This window comes from Carettochelys insculpta, chromosome 9 (genome assembly GCF_033958435.1).
Source record: "Carettochelys insculpta isolate YL-2023 chromosome 9, ASM3395843v1, whole genome shotgun sequence".
In the NCBI taxonomy this organism is placed as follows: domain Eukaryota; kingdom Metazoa; phylum Chordata; order Testudines; family Carettochelyidae; genus Carettochelys; species Carettochelys insculpta.
In genome coordinates, this window is record NC_134145.1 from 61,023,576 (window position 1) to 61,038,828 (window position 15,253).

The 15,253-nt window shown below is 44.3% G+C and overlaps 1 protein-coding gene and 1 long non-coding RNA gene across 11 annotated transcripts in view; one reads left to right on the forward strand and one right to left on the reverse strand.

Moving 5' to 3' along the window:
- The window catches only part of RASAL2 (RAS protein activator like 2), a 252,565-nt gene that overhangs the window by 209,233 nt on the left and 28,079 nt on the right, over positions 1–15,253 (forward strand). For all 10 annotated transcript variants that reach the window (XM_075003437.1, XM_075003431.1, XM_075003434.1 and 7 more), the window contains exons 6-9: positions 3,991–4,144; positions 7,248–7,346; positions 8,285–8,839; positions 11,678–11,822. In XM_075003437.1, coding sequence (XP_074859538.1) covers positions 3,991–4,144; positions 7,248–7,346; positions 8,285–8,839; positions 11,678–11,822 — 953 coding nt within the window. The remainder of the gene's footprint in view (positions 1–3,990; positions 4,145–7,247; positions 7,347–8,284; positions 8,840–11,677; positions 11,823–15,253) is intronic.
- Positions 3,776–15,253, reverse strand: part of LOC142018016 (uncharacterized) — a 69,932-nt gene continuing 58,454 nt past the window's right edge. Inside the window, exon 4 of the long non-coding RNA XR_012646654.1 lies at positions 3,776–4,072. This is a non-coding gene — a long non-coding RNA (uncharacterized LOC142018016). The remainder of the gene's footprint in view (positions 4,073–15,253) is intronic.

The window sequence follows — 15,253 nt, forward strand, 5'->3', positions numbered from 1 at the left end:
AAATAAATACAACTTTGGGGTGATGTATTTCTCTTCAACTCTGCCCCATTCCTAGTAGGCCACAGGCTAGCAGTTCTTTAAAGATATTTTCCTTTCCTTGCCATCCTTTATTACCTAGTTAACTTGTTAAAGCCAACAAAGAGCAATTCGCTCCTTGCTTGAAAGGTCACCTTTACCTTGTTGCAGAGCATGCTCCCTGAGCCCTGCCGGCTGCTGCTTCTCCCTGCTGTCTTCCAGCTCTAACTCCTTATAGATGCAGCACCATGGAAACAAGGCCCAGTGTTGAGCAAGCTGCACATCGCCAGGAACCTTGTTTGTGTCACCTCAGAGGCAGGATGATGCAGTGTGAAGGATGAGGAGAAGGGGCATTACTAAACATGTATGGACAAAACGTCTTTTCTTCCCACCCAGTGTTCCTGCCTGGCTTGAAATTCAACTGAAACTTTTCAGCAAAGGCTTGAGATAAACCTACAGCTGGATTTTGTGCATGTCTTCCTCTGCACACTTGGATTTCTTTTGTGAGATGTAGACCAGAGACAGATTTGGAGGGGCTGTGATGTGGCACCGCTATGATTTGGGGGTGTTCTGCCAGATGGCTGTACAATTGCTTCATGTAGGTGCACTTGATTGCTGCAAATTAGAATGTGTTGGCCAGCTTAACTGTAGGTTGCTGCAAATGTGGTGGCTTAATCGGGATTTGTGAAAAGTTGCCTTGTTTCGGAAGGGGTCGTCTGCCTTCGCTTCCCTTCTGACCAGCCCATATTCTCCTGCTGTGACCCAGGGGGTCTGGAATTAGCTGTGGGCGCTTTCAGCCCATTCCTTGGCGTCATTGACTAAAGGGCCTTCTGTTGGAAATGAATTTGCTGAGAATTTGGGAAAGTTGCCACTTGGGGAGCCAACTGACCTCAGCAGTTCTTTCTTTAGAGGAAAAATTTAAATTAGAGAGAGGATTTTGCATAGAATAATATTAAAGTGGTGCATTGTGGTGTGTTTATTTTAGACTTGCTCTACCTAATTGCAGCAAGTGTTCAATTATACATGGCTGAGGTTTTAGCTTTTCATTGCTGCAAGCGGCTGCTGTAACCTATTATAATAATAAAAAAGCACAGTGCAGACAGCTTCCTCATGCTAATGTTGTCAGTTTGTATTTGAGATCATTTTTGTAACATCCATCTTATCAGAACGCAGCTGTTCTTTCTGTTTAGGTCATTTTAATATATTTAATGTAACCTGTATTTTCTCTGAGAATGTCTAAAGATCCCACATGAATTAATTGGAGTGCCAGAAGTAGCTGATCTTTGCAAAACTGAAATGAGCTGAACTCTGCTTGCTTCTTGAGATACTTATTCTTCATGGTACCCCTGGCCTGATCAGCCCCCTTAGAACTGGGGAAGATGCAAACAAAAATGCATTGGGAGAAGGCTTTGTGTTTTCAAACATTCCACAATAAAACTGCTGCTGTGGTATTGAGAGTTTAAGGTTTCATTAACATTATCAAGTATTAAGTTCTCAAAGGCAGTACGGTTTTGCCACCATAACTAACAATACCTTCCCAGCCCTTCTTTGAATAGCCATTTGTAAATGTTTTAAGTTTGAAGCTAAAGGCTTACAGCACACAAAACACGACCGTGGCACAGCTTTGCTGGTGTAGCATTTCAGGGTAGACACTGCCAGTGTACCCTCTATTTTTTCCATCTATGTGTGGAATAAATATTATGTGCACAGAGGCATGTGTAGTGTGCACCAGCAATGGAAACTCATGCCGCCGGCTGTTGGTGCTCTGCCAATGAGCTGGGCAGCATTTGAATCTCTCCCCAGTGGCTGCCTGAGCACTGGACACTACCTTTGCCATTGACGTAGGTAATCTAGCAGTAGCTAGATTGATAGACAAATTTTAGTGCTATCTACAAGGGATTTAGATCAGCTTAATGCTGCCGGGGAATTTTTCCACCCTTGACCTACGTAATTAAACCAATCTACTTCTCTAGTGTAAACCAGGCCTACATTGTGGCCTAACTCTGGTGGTAAATCTTGGTGAGAAACTGTTGCTTTAAAGTGGAGTTGTACTCTGAAAAGTGTGTTCAGAAATGTTGCCAGACTACTCACACACCTGCTGCTCCTTAGGCTTAGTCTTATTTGCTGTGCTTTGCTAGTGATGAGGTAAGCATGTGCGTATGTGCTCTACAGAGTCAAGTCCGAGAATTTTTTTTATTCCTGTTCATGCTGCAGAGTCAGAGGCAGTGAGCGAGGGATGTGGATTGTATTCGTTGTTTATTATCAACCCTTTCATTTATTAAGTTCCAGTAGCAGGGATGGTCAGTCAGGCATTTGTGGCCAGGTAACCCGCACACCTAGAGGTGTGGTTCACTGTCCCATGGAGTAGCACTTAGACCACTTACAGAGAGAGAGAGAGAGTCTCCTCTACAGCCTTAGCTGAGAGCCAGCTTGGCTTTTAGCTCAAACTCTAGAGGCTCCTGCTCTAACCTCCAAAGGCCCTCGGCTCAGATCTGCCTGTGGGAAGTTACAGCTGCACCAAAGTAGTGCCACTGAAAGCGTAATTTACCTGCAGAGCCTTTAATTCCCGGTAGTAATGCACAATGAGGAAAGAACCTAAGATGGAGTTTGCAGACAGGCGAACTCAAAACTCTTCCACTGCAAACTGTCGTTGATTCTGGAGTCAGAAACACAGGGTTTTACAGAGCCACTTTGACCTTATTTCACTCTGGGCTTGTCTACACAAATACCTAACTTGCAGCAAGCTGGGGTTTGAGGTGTAGACCTCTCTGCTGCACACCAAAAGTTCTGTCGTGCACTTTGATCTACTCTGCTTTGAAATGGTAGAATAAAGCAAACTGACAAGCGTGTAGTGCATCACAGCAGGGCATAAATCTACCCTGCCCTAGCTTGCCAACCACATGGACTTGTAGTGCATGGCAGGATAGAGCAGTCCAGCTTGTCCCAATGTACATGTACAAAATACTAACATACAAGTGTCATAAGAAAATTTAATTCTGAAAATATTGTGAACCATTTGTCATGCAAAATTGGTCCCAACTCTAACAGTGCCACGTTAAGTGGAGAGGTGACTTCTTTGAGAAGTCAGCAAGAAACAGAAAGAGACTGAGAGAAGGCGCTCTGCATAGATGGGAAATGCTTGGCCTGATAGAGGATCAGAAGCATACTGAAATGGTCAGGGATATCAAGGAGAAGGGACTTAGACCCGTCAGCTGGAAAAGAGAATCTGTGTCCGCAGAGAAAAAGAGGAGGCTTGGGGCAATCCCAAAGGAGGAATGATAAGACAAGCCAAAAAAGACAAAGGAGATGGAGATGGTTAAAAGGTATAAGGACCAGCCAAGCAGACTGCTAAAAGTTAATGCAGACAGTTGATCTGGGGAGGGTAAGGCGGCAGGGCAGTTGCATGTTTTAAGGGAGATTTTTTTTTTGTTTGTATTTCTCTTCCACAATATGTAGAGGGAAACCTCAATGCTAGAAGAAACTCAAATGAGAGGGAAAAATCTCATTCTGCATCTCTTTAGGGATGGTGGGCAGAGTTTGTGTTGCTATTAGCAAAGCATTTGCTTAGAAATTAGAATTTAAATATTCCCTGTAACATATCGTATACAGTAAATACAGATTTAAAGAGAATTCCACATTTTGTCAATGATTTCTATTTTTTTTTTATTGTGCCAAAATGACTGTGCCTTGTATTTCTGTAAATCTGTATCTCTTCCTGGATTTGGGTGGTTGTGGGACTCTGTTTACTAGCCAGATTCCAATACCAACATTACCGTATTAAAGAGTTGTACGATATTTTAGTTTGAGAAACTGAATGAATTAATGCATACAATTTATTTTCCTTTGGGTTATAAAGTACTTATACAAATTGTTCAACCCACTTAACCCATCAGTCTGAATCTCCCTTTGTTTCTGGATCTTGCCAAATCTTGTTTGAGAGCTCTGCTTATTTTCTCCGCTCTTGTTCTCTTTCAGGTCTCGTGGACTACCAAAGCTGAAAGAATCTCGTTCACATGAGTCCTTGCTGAGCCCCGGAAGCGCAGTGGAGGCATTGGACCTTGGGATTGAAGAGAAGGTCTTTGTTAAACCACTTCATAGCAGTATCCTTGGACAAGACTTCTGCTTTGAGGTAAGGAAGCCCTATACCCCTGGCAGTACAGATTCCTTGGTGTAGTCAGTCAGTCTGCATCTCCTATGCGCACCGTTTTGTGATTTCCTACCTGGGTGAACAGATCTGTTCTCTCAAACATCTAATCATCCTAAGATTCTAAAGTCCTTGGGGCTAATGACATCTATCTGTCAATAGGAAGAAATCTTTTAAATGACTAGACTTCTAATTGAACGTCTGCATTATCTGATGAACAACCATTTATAATGTGCGTGCAGAGGTATGACTTAAGCGTACATATTGCACTCATAACGAGTTCTCTTACCATATATTTTTTTCGTTTTTAATTACCTATGAACAAATAGGGAAATCAGCTGATCTGTAAGCTTTGGTCCAAAAACCCAGCCTGTTCTGGCAGGTTATGGAGGAAAAGCTTGAGTAAAGTGAGACCTTGCGGGTGTCCTGAAGGTCAATAAACTTGAACTTTGCCAGGCAATCATGGGATTAAATTTTGTGGCTCAGGGCTTCCACTTCCTGACCTTCTCTGTTACTCCCCTGCATTCCTATTATGGAGATGTTAGCAAGAGCTTTCCATCTGATCTCGGTTGCCAAGATACCGTGTAAAGAAAGTGAAGTCTGTGATCTGTAAAATTAGTGGAGGGCTACTGAAGATTTATTACATAAATTGTCTTTTAAACAGGGTAAACCATACCTAAAACACGTGCCTAAAATCGACAGAATAAACAACATGTTATCAAGCCTCACTTCAAGGCAGTTATGTTCCACATAACAACGTGTATCCACTGAGTCTTCAGTGAAGTTGTGCCTGGAATGCATCTTCCTTAGCTGTCTAAACCTCTGACACAAAAATTTGTTTTCTGTCTTGAAAGCCATTCTGTCAGAACACCAACTATATCCATCTCCTGCCTTTTCCTTATGGGAACATATTCCAAAGCCGTTTCAGATAATTTCTGAGTAGAATCTGTGGTGTGGATATTGATCTCAAAGATCCAGATAGTTAAAGGTGTTTATAATCTCTTTCATCGTTCAACATTAAACAGAGAAGTAAGATTGGGGGTTATTTTAAACTGAGGCCTTGGTTTTACTTGGTAACGTCACAAACACCCAAAAGCATTTTTTTAAATGAAAAATTTATCAATTGAATACAAGAAAGAAAAAGAAATCAAAACAGGATTTAATGTTGAAACTCTCAGTAAATATGCAAAAGAAATCTAGTAAAAACCTTTAATGTCATCATCCATCTCTCTCATTATTTGTCCATCAGTTAGACCTCAGGTCCATCACGCCAATTTTGATCTATTAATTCTTGTTCGACATCTTCTGTTTTTAGCAAGCAAAATTTCAACAATCTTTGGATTATGTCAACATTGGCTTTTTCGTTAAGATTAATCAGTCTTTGTCTGTTTCTTCTGCACTTGTTACACCATTCAGTATTGCAAACAACTTGACCAGTTTTCATAGTCATTGCAACATGTGATTTAAAAAAAGAAATACTTATAAACTTTTACTTTTTACATCTGAGCTCACAATAGAGCTATAGGTTATAGTCTTCATAGTCACACCATATCCCACTGGCTGGAAGCACTTCCTTTTCTGCTTTGACTTTCCTGGGTAGGTGGAAGACAGATGGCAATACAAATGCAAAATTTAGTGCTGAAATTTAACTCTTCAAGTGGTTTGCCAATGTTCATACATTTGAATGGAAAGAACAGGTGGAGCTGGCAAGACCAAACACAAATTGAAGCAAAATTTGACTGTCTCCTTGTAAGCACAAACAGAACTAGTGTTGGTTTTGCTCCAAGTGGTGGTGTCTGTTACAAAGCAGAGTCAAACATTTGGTTGTTTCAGCCCATTAATGTCTGTAGTACCCAGAGTATGCAATTTTTAGCTTCCCAAAGATAGTATTTCCAGTGTCATGCAGCAGGGATTTTGTTCATCAGAGCTTTTATCAACATGTGACTAGCTCTCTCCCTACACCTACTCTGTTAATGATCAGATTGTCCACCTCAGGGACCTGTGGGGGTTTTGCAGATATATTTGCGGCTGCAGTTCAGTTAGCATGTGCACCAATTCAAATTGCTGACTACATCTTCATTTTGCAGGCTCTCAGAACACTTGGCCAGAACAGTGCAGTCCCCTGCATTTTTACACCCATCTGAGCTGAAGATTTTTCTCTGCACTCCATGCTGTCTTTGAGCTTATACCTTCCCTGCTCCCGTATTTTGCTGCCTCTTTCATATTTGCTGTCAGTGCTCGAAAGTCATCCAAAAGGCTCTGATTTAATCGTGGATATTTTTAGTACAAGTTATCAATGGGTCATCGGCAAAAACCAAAAAATCATAGCTTCTGACCAGTCCATGACTTACACCAGAAATATCCCTGGTTGAACCTTGGGGGCAGGGGGAGTCCAGAGGTCCTGGGGCATCAGCTGAATGGAAGGATCCCAGAGGCTCTTCCTACCACTCCCATCACCACTGGAGGCAGGAAGTCCCTGGGAGACGTCTGGCTGCTCCAGTCACTGCCACCAGTGGAAAGAACTGAGAACTGGCCATTGCTGGGATCCACTGAGCTGTGGCTGCTCCTACCACTGCGGGGCCTGGCACTTTTGCAGTCCCTGGGGCCAGCCACATCAGTCACTGCTTGGGCAGTCCCTGGGGCCAGCAGAGCAGTGGCTGATGCAGCTGTACCAGGCCATTCCACCAACTGCTGGCATGACTGGCTGTGGGGCCACCCAAGTGGATGGCTCAGGCTGTTCCAGCAACAGATAGAATCACTGTCCCCAGCCTGAGCAGCTCCTGAGCAGCTGGGCATTCTGGGTACTCAGAAGCAGTGCCCCCTATAAGCTGAGTACTTGGGCAGTTGCCCGGGAATGATTCAGATGCTGTCCAGCTGATTAGCAGAGTGCACACAGCCGGCAGCATGTTTTTCTATTGGTGGTGCACAACTGCACAGGCCTGAGTGCACAGACAAAACCGTTCTCAGAAGCCACGGAGCTCGCAGGAAGTCATGCAATCTGTGACGGACACAGAGCTCTACCTATGACTTTTGCTCCTTTTCATGCATTGCAGTGTTGCTAGAACTAGACCTGTTGTTTGTGTTTCAGGTGACCTACTCCAGCGGTAGTAAATGTTTCAGTTGTTCCTCTGCAGCAGAGAGAGACAAGTGGATGGAAAACCTACGCAGGACAGTGCAGCCAAACAAGGTAATAGAAGAGGAAGCTGCAGGAATATTACCACCGGTAAAATGTACATGGTATGATTGGATTCTTGTCCAGATGGTGTCTCAAACCATCCTGAAGGTGCTCACCTACTTAATTAGGTCCATCATGCCAAAGTAGGTAGTGAAGAAGCAGCCCCCTCTTAGTATACATAAAGCCACCAAGCACCATTTTCTATAAAGTGCAATAGGTTAAACCTGTGCTTTTTTTATTTTTAAAAAAACAAAAGAGGAGCCGGTACGCTGCCAGCTCCCCACCCCATCAGGGTCCTGCATCTGGGGCTTCCACCAGGGCTCCCTGTCCCAGCCAGTTCCCTATGGGGCTGCTGGGAACCCCTGCTCCCCAGCTGGGTCATGGCGGGAGCTGCTGCGGAGCTCTATGCTCCAGCTGGCTCCCAGCTGCGGGGCTGGCAGGGTCCCTCTGCCACCCAGCTGGGTATCCTGGCACAGTGTACCAACCCATATGGTCACACAAAAAAAAGCCCTGGGTTAAACCTGTAGTAGTTTTCTGTTATCTTGCCTCCTGGTCCTCCTTGCCACATCTGTACAGTGAGACTGAGCCAGGAACTCCCACTGTCAGCTCCTTGTTGCTGGGCTTTAGATTCAGACTTCTAAAGTGTGACCCAGAAACAAGGATACAGAGCACCATGGGCCAAGAGAGGGATAGCTCTCGGTGATGCAGTTATTTCATTGTGTGTTTTTGCTGAATTACCAGATTTGTTGTGAATCTGCCAGCTTCCGATTGGCAGGAGTGCAGAACACATTTGTGTTCTGAACCAATCTGAATGCAGCTTTTCAAAGGTGAGCCAGTAACGGTGGGTAAAACACACCCAGTGCGTGGTCAGTGCTTTGTGTTTGAAAAGAAAACATGCTCTTTCCTCATCACTGTCCCTCAATCAATGCTGAGCTCTTCGTTCTGCACAGGACAACTGCCGCCGAGCAGAGAATGTGCTCCGTCTCTGGATTATTGAAGCCAAGGACTTGGCCCCCAAGAAGAAATACTTCTGTGAGCTGTGCCTTGATGACACTCTGTTTGCCCGCACCACCAGCAAAACAAAAGCAGACAACATCTTCTGGGGCGAGCACTTTGAGTTTTATGGCCTCCCACCCCTCCATAGCATCACTGTCCACATCTATAAGGATGTGGAGAAGAAGAAGAAGAAAGACAAAAACAACTATGTAGGTCTGGTTAACATCCCCATGGCCAGTGTGACTGGCCGTCAGTTTGTGGAAAAGTGGTACCCTGTCAGCACGCCTACGCCCAGTAAAGGGAAATCAGGAGGGCCTTCCATTCGGATCAAGTCCCGATACCAGACCATCACCATCCTCCCCATGGAGCAGTACAAAGAATTTGCAGAGTTTGTTACCAATAACTACACCATGCTGTGCTCAGTGCTAGAGCCTGTGATCAGTGTGAGGAACAAGGAGGAGATGGCCTGTGCTTTGGTGCACATTCTTCAGAGCACTGGCAGAGCCAAGGTGAGAGCACAAGGAACATGTCACTCAGATTCCTGATGCTCCTAAGCATTGTTTGTGGGTTTAAAAAAAACTTCACAGCCTAGGATGGCTGGGTTTGCCTACATTTAAACAGAGATTAAGATGGACCTAGTTTGAGGGTGTAGGGCCCTGAGAATGGCACTTAGAGGAGGAGAACATTATCAAAGCGGAGAAGCAGTAAAGGGAAAGTGAAGTAAAGCAGAAGTAGTGTTTTAAAGAAGTCGGGGAAAATCCTTCCTAAAAAGAAGATGGCAACATGTTACCAAAGGCAGAAGTAGAACCTGTAAATGCAAATATATTCCAAAGAACGAGATACAGATGCTTAAAGGAAATAACTGTTGTGGGGTAAAAATATTAGCCATGGTGAGTGGAAGGACTTCATAGCATCCTACCTTCACAGAATGTTAACCTTGTACAGGTTGAACCTCTCAAATCCAGCACTCTCTTGTCTGGGAGCATCCCTAATCTGGCCTGATTTTAGATAACTGGATGACAGTTTATCATGGATGTGTCCAAGGGTCCCATGGACCCAAAAAGTTTGTTTACAGCCACCAGTCCTGATTCTCAGTGTTCTGTGCTGTTATTTAGTTTAAATTTACCCTTATATGTCTTCTAAGAGCCCTGTTAGCAATGAAAGGGTTGGTAATGCTGCTAGACAATACTGGCCTCCTGTAGGTCTGGCAAATTCCCTTATTCAGCATCAGTCAGGTCCCAACGGTGCTGGACTAGAGAGGTTCAACCTGTACATTGAGTGCACAGAAATATTTCCTTTATTGCTGGATAGATAGTGCCCTATGAACACTATAGCATCAGGGGATTTGCATATATGTTTGTAATTGCGTCTTAGCGAACAGCAGGGATGCACCAATGTTCATGTGGGTGATTAGCACTTGAATTAGCCTCACCTGGTCACGTGTAGGCACTCTAAAAAGCCATGCCCACTTTGCAGCATTCTCTTGTGTGTCACTCAAGCTTCTAGGTCATATCCCAGGGTCCTTCATTTGCAGTAAGCTGAACTGTTCTGTGATTTTGTCTCAGTAAATTCTGAGACAATTTGTCTGTACACTGGGGGCAATGTGGGAATACATTGGAGGATTATTAGCACCGATGTGCTTTCGTCTGCATGGTCAAGTGGTACCTAAGCTGTGGTCTCTACAACCTCCAGCTGTACCAGCAAACCTGCTTTTTCAAAGCACAGTCAAACTCAGATGAGCTGGGTGTCTCGGGTGGATGGGAATGTTTATATAACCTTCCCACTTTTATGCACTGCACTATATTTACCATCTTCCAGTGCACGTCACTCTAGATAGAATGTCCTTTATGACCATGTGTAATAAGAATTTATATAATACCATTTACTTGTCCAATCTAGCACAGTTTACATCTAGAGTAGTTCCTGTAATATGGAACTGCATTTAGCCTGGCAAGCCATCTTCAGATTCCTTCATTGTTCATTGCAACTGATAAATATATTAGCATGTTCCAGCTGTATCTTTGAAGTGCTTGTATTTCGGATTCTGATTTACTGGTGGGGTCTTACAACATAGAATATTACAATCTAGAGCACTCAAGTGAGCAGTCCTGGATTTTATTGTTGTTAAACTTGTATCTGAAAAACAACAAGAAGTCCTGTGGAACCTTATAGACCCACAGACTTCGAGACGTTTTTGCAGATAGACTAACACAGCTACCCCCCTCTGATACTTGTATCTCACCAATTGACATTGATTGGGGAAACTGTTTCCAATTTTTAGAGAAAATAAAAAGGCACATAAATAACAATAAAGCAAAGGTAGTAATATAACTAGGTTGTAGTTATTAGCGACTTCATAGTAGGCTAATAATGGGATCCTGTAAAGTCTGTGAAGTAGCATTTTAGGGATGTAAGATCTCACTACCTCTAAAATTGTGCAAGACTGCCACTGTTTTCTGCAGATGCGCAAGCGTTAGTTACTCTCTGATGCTTCATAGGATGTTAAAAGATGTAGAAAACAAACAAAAATGTGATCTCTGCCCCAGCAGCTTTAGTGTCTGAGGCTAGATTCTGGAAGCATCTGAATATGACAGTGCCATCAGCTCCCACTGGAGTAAGCAGCTGAGGAATTTGATTACCATTGCAGGACGGGGCCCTGTACTAGTTTGATTCTTGCCCCATGTTCTGTCTGGCCGGCCTGATAGCCTGAAATCAGCTGAGAGCTAAATTTAATGCATGGCAGAAGTGCTAACTTTGTCTTCCAAATCCCTATCCTATTTTATGATCAGTGACTTCATTGGTGTACATCCTTTTTAATAAAATTCCTGTATTTAATAAAAAGTGGGATTTGCTTTTCTCCTGATATTGAGTTTGGATAGCAGGGAAGCATCCATCTAGTTATCTGTAACATACAGCAGTAAAGCATGACTATAATGTGTCAGCCACAGAGGAGTCAGTAGGTCATGGATTCTGGTTAGGACCCATATTAAATGTCAAAAAGCTTGGGTGTAAGGATTTTTATTTAGAGGTTTGCTTCCACCTTTGTAATTTTACCCACCAGTTCCACCTGTGACTGATATTTTAGAAATTAGTCTCAAGATTACAGAGGTGTCTATCTGTATTGGCCACGGCAGTCAGATACACAAATGTGAGGCAAACGCTAGTTAACTTGTGTGGTCCCCACTGCTTGTAGGCCAGGCACCTCAATTCAATAATCTTCTCATCCCATTTTGAGGAGTGTGGGACTCCTTTTATTCTTCTCATCTGGGTTCTAAAGTCATTTAAAGAGCCCATAGCATGAATCTGTTTTGCTAATAGACCTTATTGCTGCTGGACTTTTCCTTCAGGACTTCTTGACAGATCTGGTAATGTCTGAGGTAGATCGCTGTGGGGAGCATGATGTTTTGATCTTCAGGGAGAACACACTTGCCACCAAAGCCATTGAAGAATACCTAAAGCTGGTGGGACAGAAGTACCTCCATGATGCACTAGGTAAGAAAGTACCAGGTTCTCTCTCTCTCTCCTTTGTTTCATAGAACCTTGGGGCCAAATGCTGTCAGAGCAATTAGCCAAGTACCAGGGCTGTGTTTCGAGTGTCCTGGTGCAAAACGCATTGACTGCTGCTCTAGACTCAAGCCTGGAGTTGTGTCTGTGCCTCTAGGACCCCTAGGTACTGGGATCCATGGCCCCATGCCATATAGCAGCAGATCCACTGGTCCCAGCCAGTGCACACAGAAACACAGGGATCTCCCATCTAGAGACTTGTGGCATGTTCACTGCATGAATTTCTGAAATCCTACAGTCTCACTATGCACTGAGGAGCCTCACTAGTTCTGCTGCATCTGGGCCCTTCTTGCTCATAGAAAGCAGAGATGAGATCTGGCTCCTAAAATTTACAGCACCTGAAAAAAGATCACATGCACATGTGTGTGGATTAGGGGATCCTGTTTAATGATTATCTCATACCAGGGCTCTGCATTTTTCTAGATACCATATTTTCCCTTGATTCCCCTTATTGATTTAAATGTCATATCTCTGTTATGATTTTGAGTCATTCACTCTGGAGTACACAAATAGGAATGCCAGTTATTGTGATAATCTAAAACCTAGGAAAGATACAACATAGATGAAGGCTGGTGCTTTTGTGTTGTTTAAACTTTGCATCTGGATGTAGCTGGTAAACCCAGTATCATGTACAATCTCAGCTGAAAGACCCCAAGTCTCGGCTCGACAAAGCCCTGGCTGGGCTGATCTGATGGGGTTTGGTCCTGCCTTGGGCAGGGGGCTGGACTTGATGACTTCTTAGGTCTCTTCCAGCTCTATTGTACTGTGATTCTATGATAAGTGGAAATATGAAGACAGGGACAAGAGTATGCTCTGGAGGCTTGCATAGCCTCTTTGGGGGAGAAAGGGACCGTAATATTGTAGATACTCTGTAAGGCAGCCGGAAGTCCCACCTGGAAACTGAGATGCACATAACTACATGAAGTTGAGAGCCAAGCTGATCATCCACTGGATTTTATTCTGGGGCACCTCCAGCCAAGCAGTTTCTGTTCATCTGTCAAGGTACAAGTCCAAACCGGTACCAGGGTTGGGCCTATGTCTGCGGGGCCAGATAAAGGAAGGAGCTGTAGCCTGGAGACCTCTGCAAACAATCTCCAAGCTGCAAAAAGTGCAGATCTTTTTGCAAGATCGCCTTAGCCCACGCCTCTGGGCTGCAGACACCAAAGCCCCTGTACGTCACTTGGCCCGGCCTGTCGGGGGAATAGGGAGCAGCTCTGTGCACTGTCTTCCCCACTGCCAGGCTGGAGCCCCATTCCTGGGAGTGCCAAGGGAAGTCCTCACCTGCTGCCCTCAACTGCATGTTCCAACCCCACATCTCCCAGTGGCTGGGAACCCTGGCCAATGGGAGATGCAGGGTATGGTACCTGTATGCATTGTAGTACAAGACTTGTTAATATGCATCCACATTAGATGCAGCATTGGGCTGTTGGCAAATTTCCAGTGTGGTTGAAGTCACAAATGGGGCCTGGCTGAATGATTGAGTGAGTAATTCGGTACCCTCATAGTCACATTTTAATTCATCCCACTTTAACCCTTCTAACCCTGCATCAGATGCAAATAGAATTATTTTGGCCAGCTGGAGAGAGTGAGGCTGGGAGGCTAGTGAGCACGCTCACTGGGAGAGCCAGATTCATGCTGTTCTGGTAACCCTTGGAGTGTGCTTGTCCTAAGTGCTCTTTACTGAGGGCAAAGAATAGAATCCATTCTACTCCCTACATGCCTAGTTCTTTCACTAGGGGCATTCCACATCTTGAATACGGGCCTACGAGTCCCAACACAGCATCTGCATCCTAACCTGCACTCAGTGTCCACTGAAACCTGGTGGGCCAAGAACTAATAGGACTATAGCTTCCACCAAGGCTCTACCATGGACTTCCACCATGGCTTGGAGAATCACCCAGTTTAACCCTAACTCTAGCTTGACATTTAGTATCTGACCTTGATTCTGACCCTCAACTTCAATTCCTGGTTCTGAGTCTGGCTTGACCCCTGGCTCTGGCAATTAGAAGTTGATGCTGGTGTTGAACCTTGGCTTTTTCCTCAACCCAAATGTCTGCCCTACCCACCAGACCTAACTTCTACTCTTCCTAGGCCAGGCTGCAATGCATGCCCATAACAGCACTCACCCTAACTCCCACCCTAACTTCGTATCTTCCAAGCCTTGCCCCTTTCAGCATGCCCACCACTCATGTTTCTTGCCTCCCTGATTTACCAGCACAGACCCTACCAGCTCTCTACGTGTTCCTCCCTGACCTCCACCAGCTCTGCCCATGACAATGCCACCACCAAACAAGTAATCCCAACCCCACAGGTGGCATCCCAACATTGCATATGGCTACATAGCAACTGGATAATGCAGCTGATGCATGCCAGCTTACTCAGTCTGTGGGGTTGTTTCACTCCTATATGTACATGTGCGCTCTGAGGTGGAAGGATCCTTGACTCAGGCTCCAACCCAAGACTGCAAGTCTACACAGCAATTAACTAACCCCCTAGTCTGGACATGCAGAGGTGGGGACAGGCGGTCCGGGTGTGTCTTTAAGGTGTAATACAGACCCAGTACAGTATTTGCTTTTTTGTGTTGGTTGGGCTGGGGAAGAGGTATGTGTCTGCTGCTGCCTGACTGGTTACTTCGAGTTTCACATGGTGTCCGGTTGACCAGCCGGTCCAGTTTCATCTGGTGTTCAGTCGACCAGTTGGTCCATAGCTCTGGTACTCATGTCTTTGAGGCTCTACAGTAACAGTTATCTAGCTGCCCTCTGTATAATTTTTCTTTTACTAAAGCCCCGAGTGGATTAAAAAATATTGAATTTCTCTTTTATCAAGTTGCTGTTCATGTTGAATCTCCTTCTTTTGGCCTTGGTTTCTTATGCTGTCATTCCCTTGGTAGAAGACGTTCTTCTCTTTGGCTAGATCTGAAGTACTAAATAACACTCCTAACAGCTTTTTTTCTGTGCTTTTGAAGTTGCCCTAATCCTTTAATGGTACGTTTCAGCTGCTTGTGGCAAAGTACATTATGAACAGAACTGATTTCAGGCACTTATAGTTTCAGTTTCTTCTCAGAATTCAGGTATCATCAGAAGTTTCTAACCTGGACTGATTTTCCCATGCAGCTATGAAAACTTGTTCAGAATAATTATGGCATGACTAGTTGTTGGCTGTAAGGTTATATTCTCAAGCACATGTACAAACATTTCTGAAAGTGAACCAGTTTTGGTAAATACACCACCTATCCTATTTGTAAAGCTGCTGATAGTTTGATTTTGGGGGTTTTGTTTCTTTAACAAAAAAATTGCACGGTCCCTCTGGTGTAAGTCTTCAACTGGGAGCACCTGATGACATAAATCAGGAGTCACTGA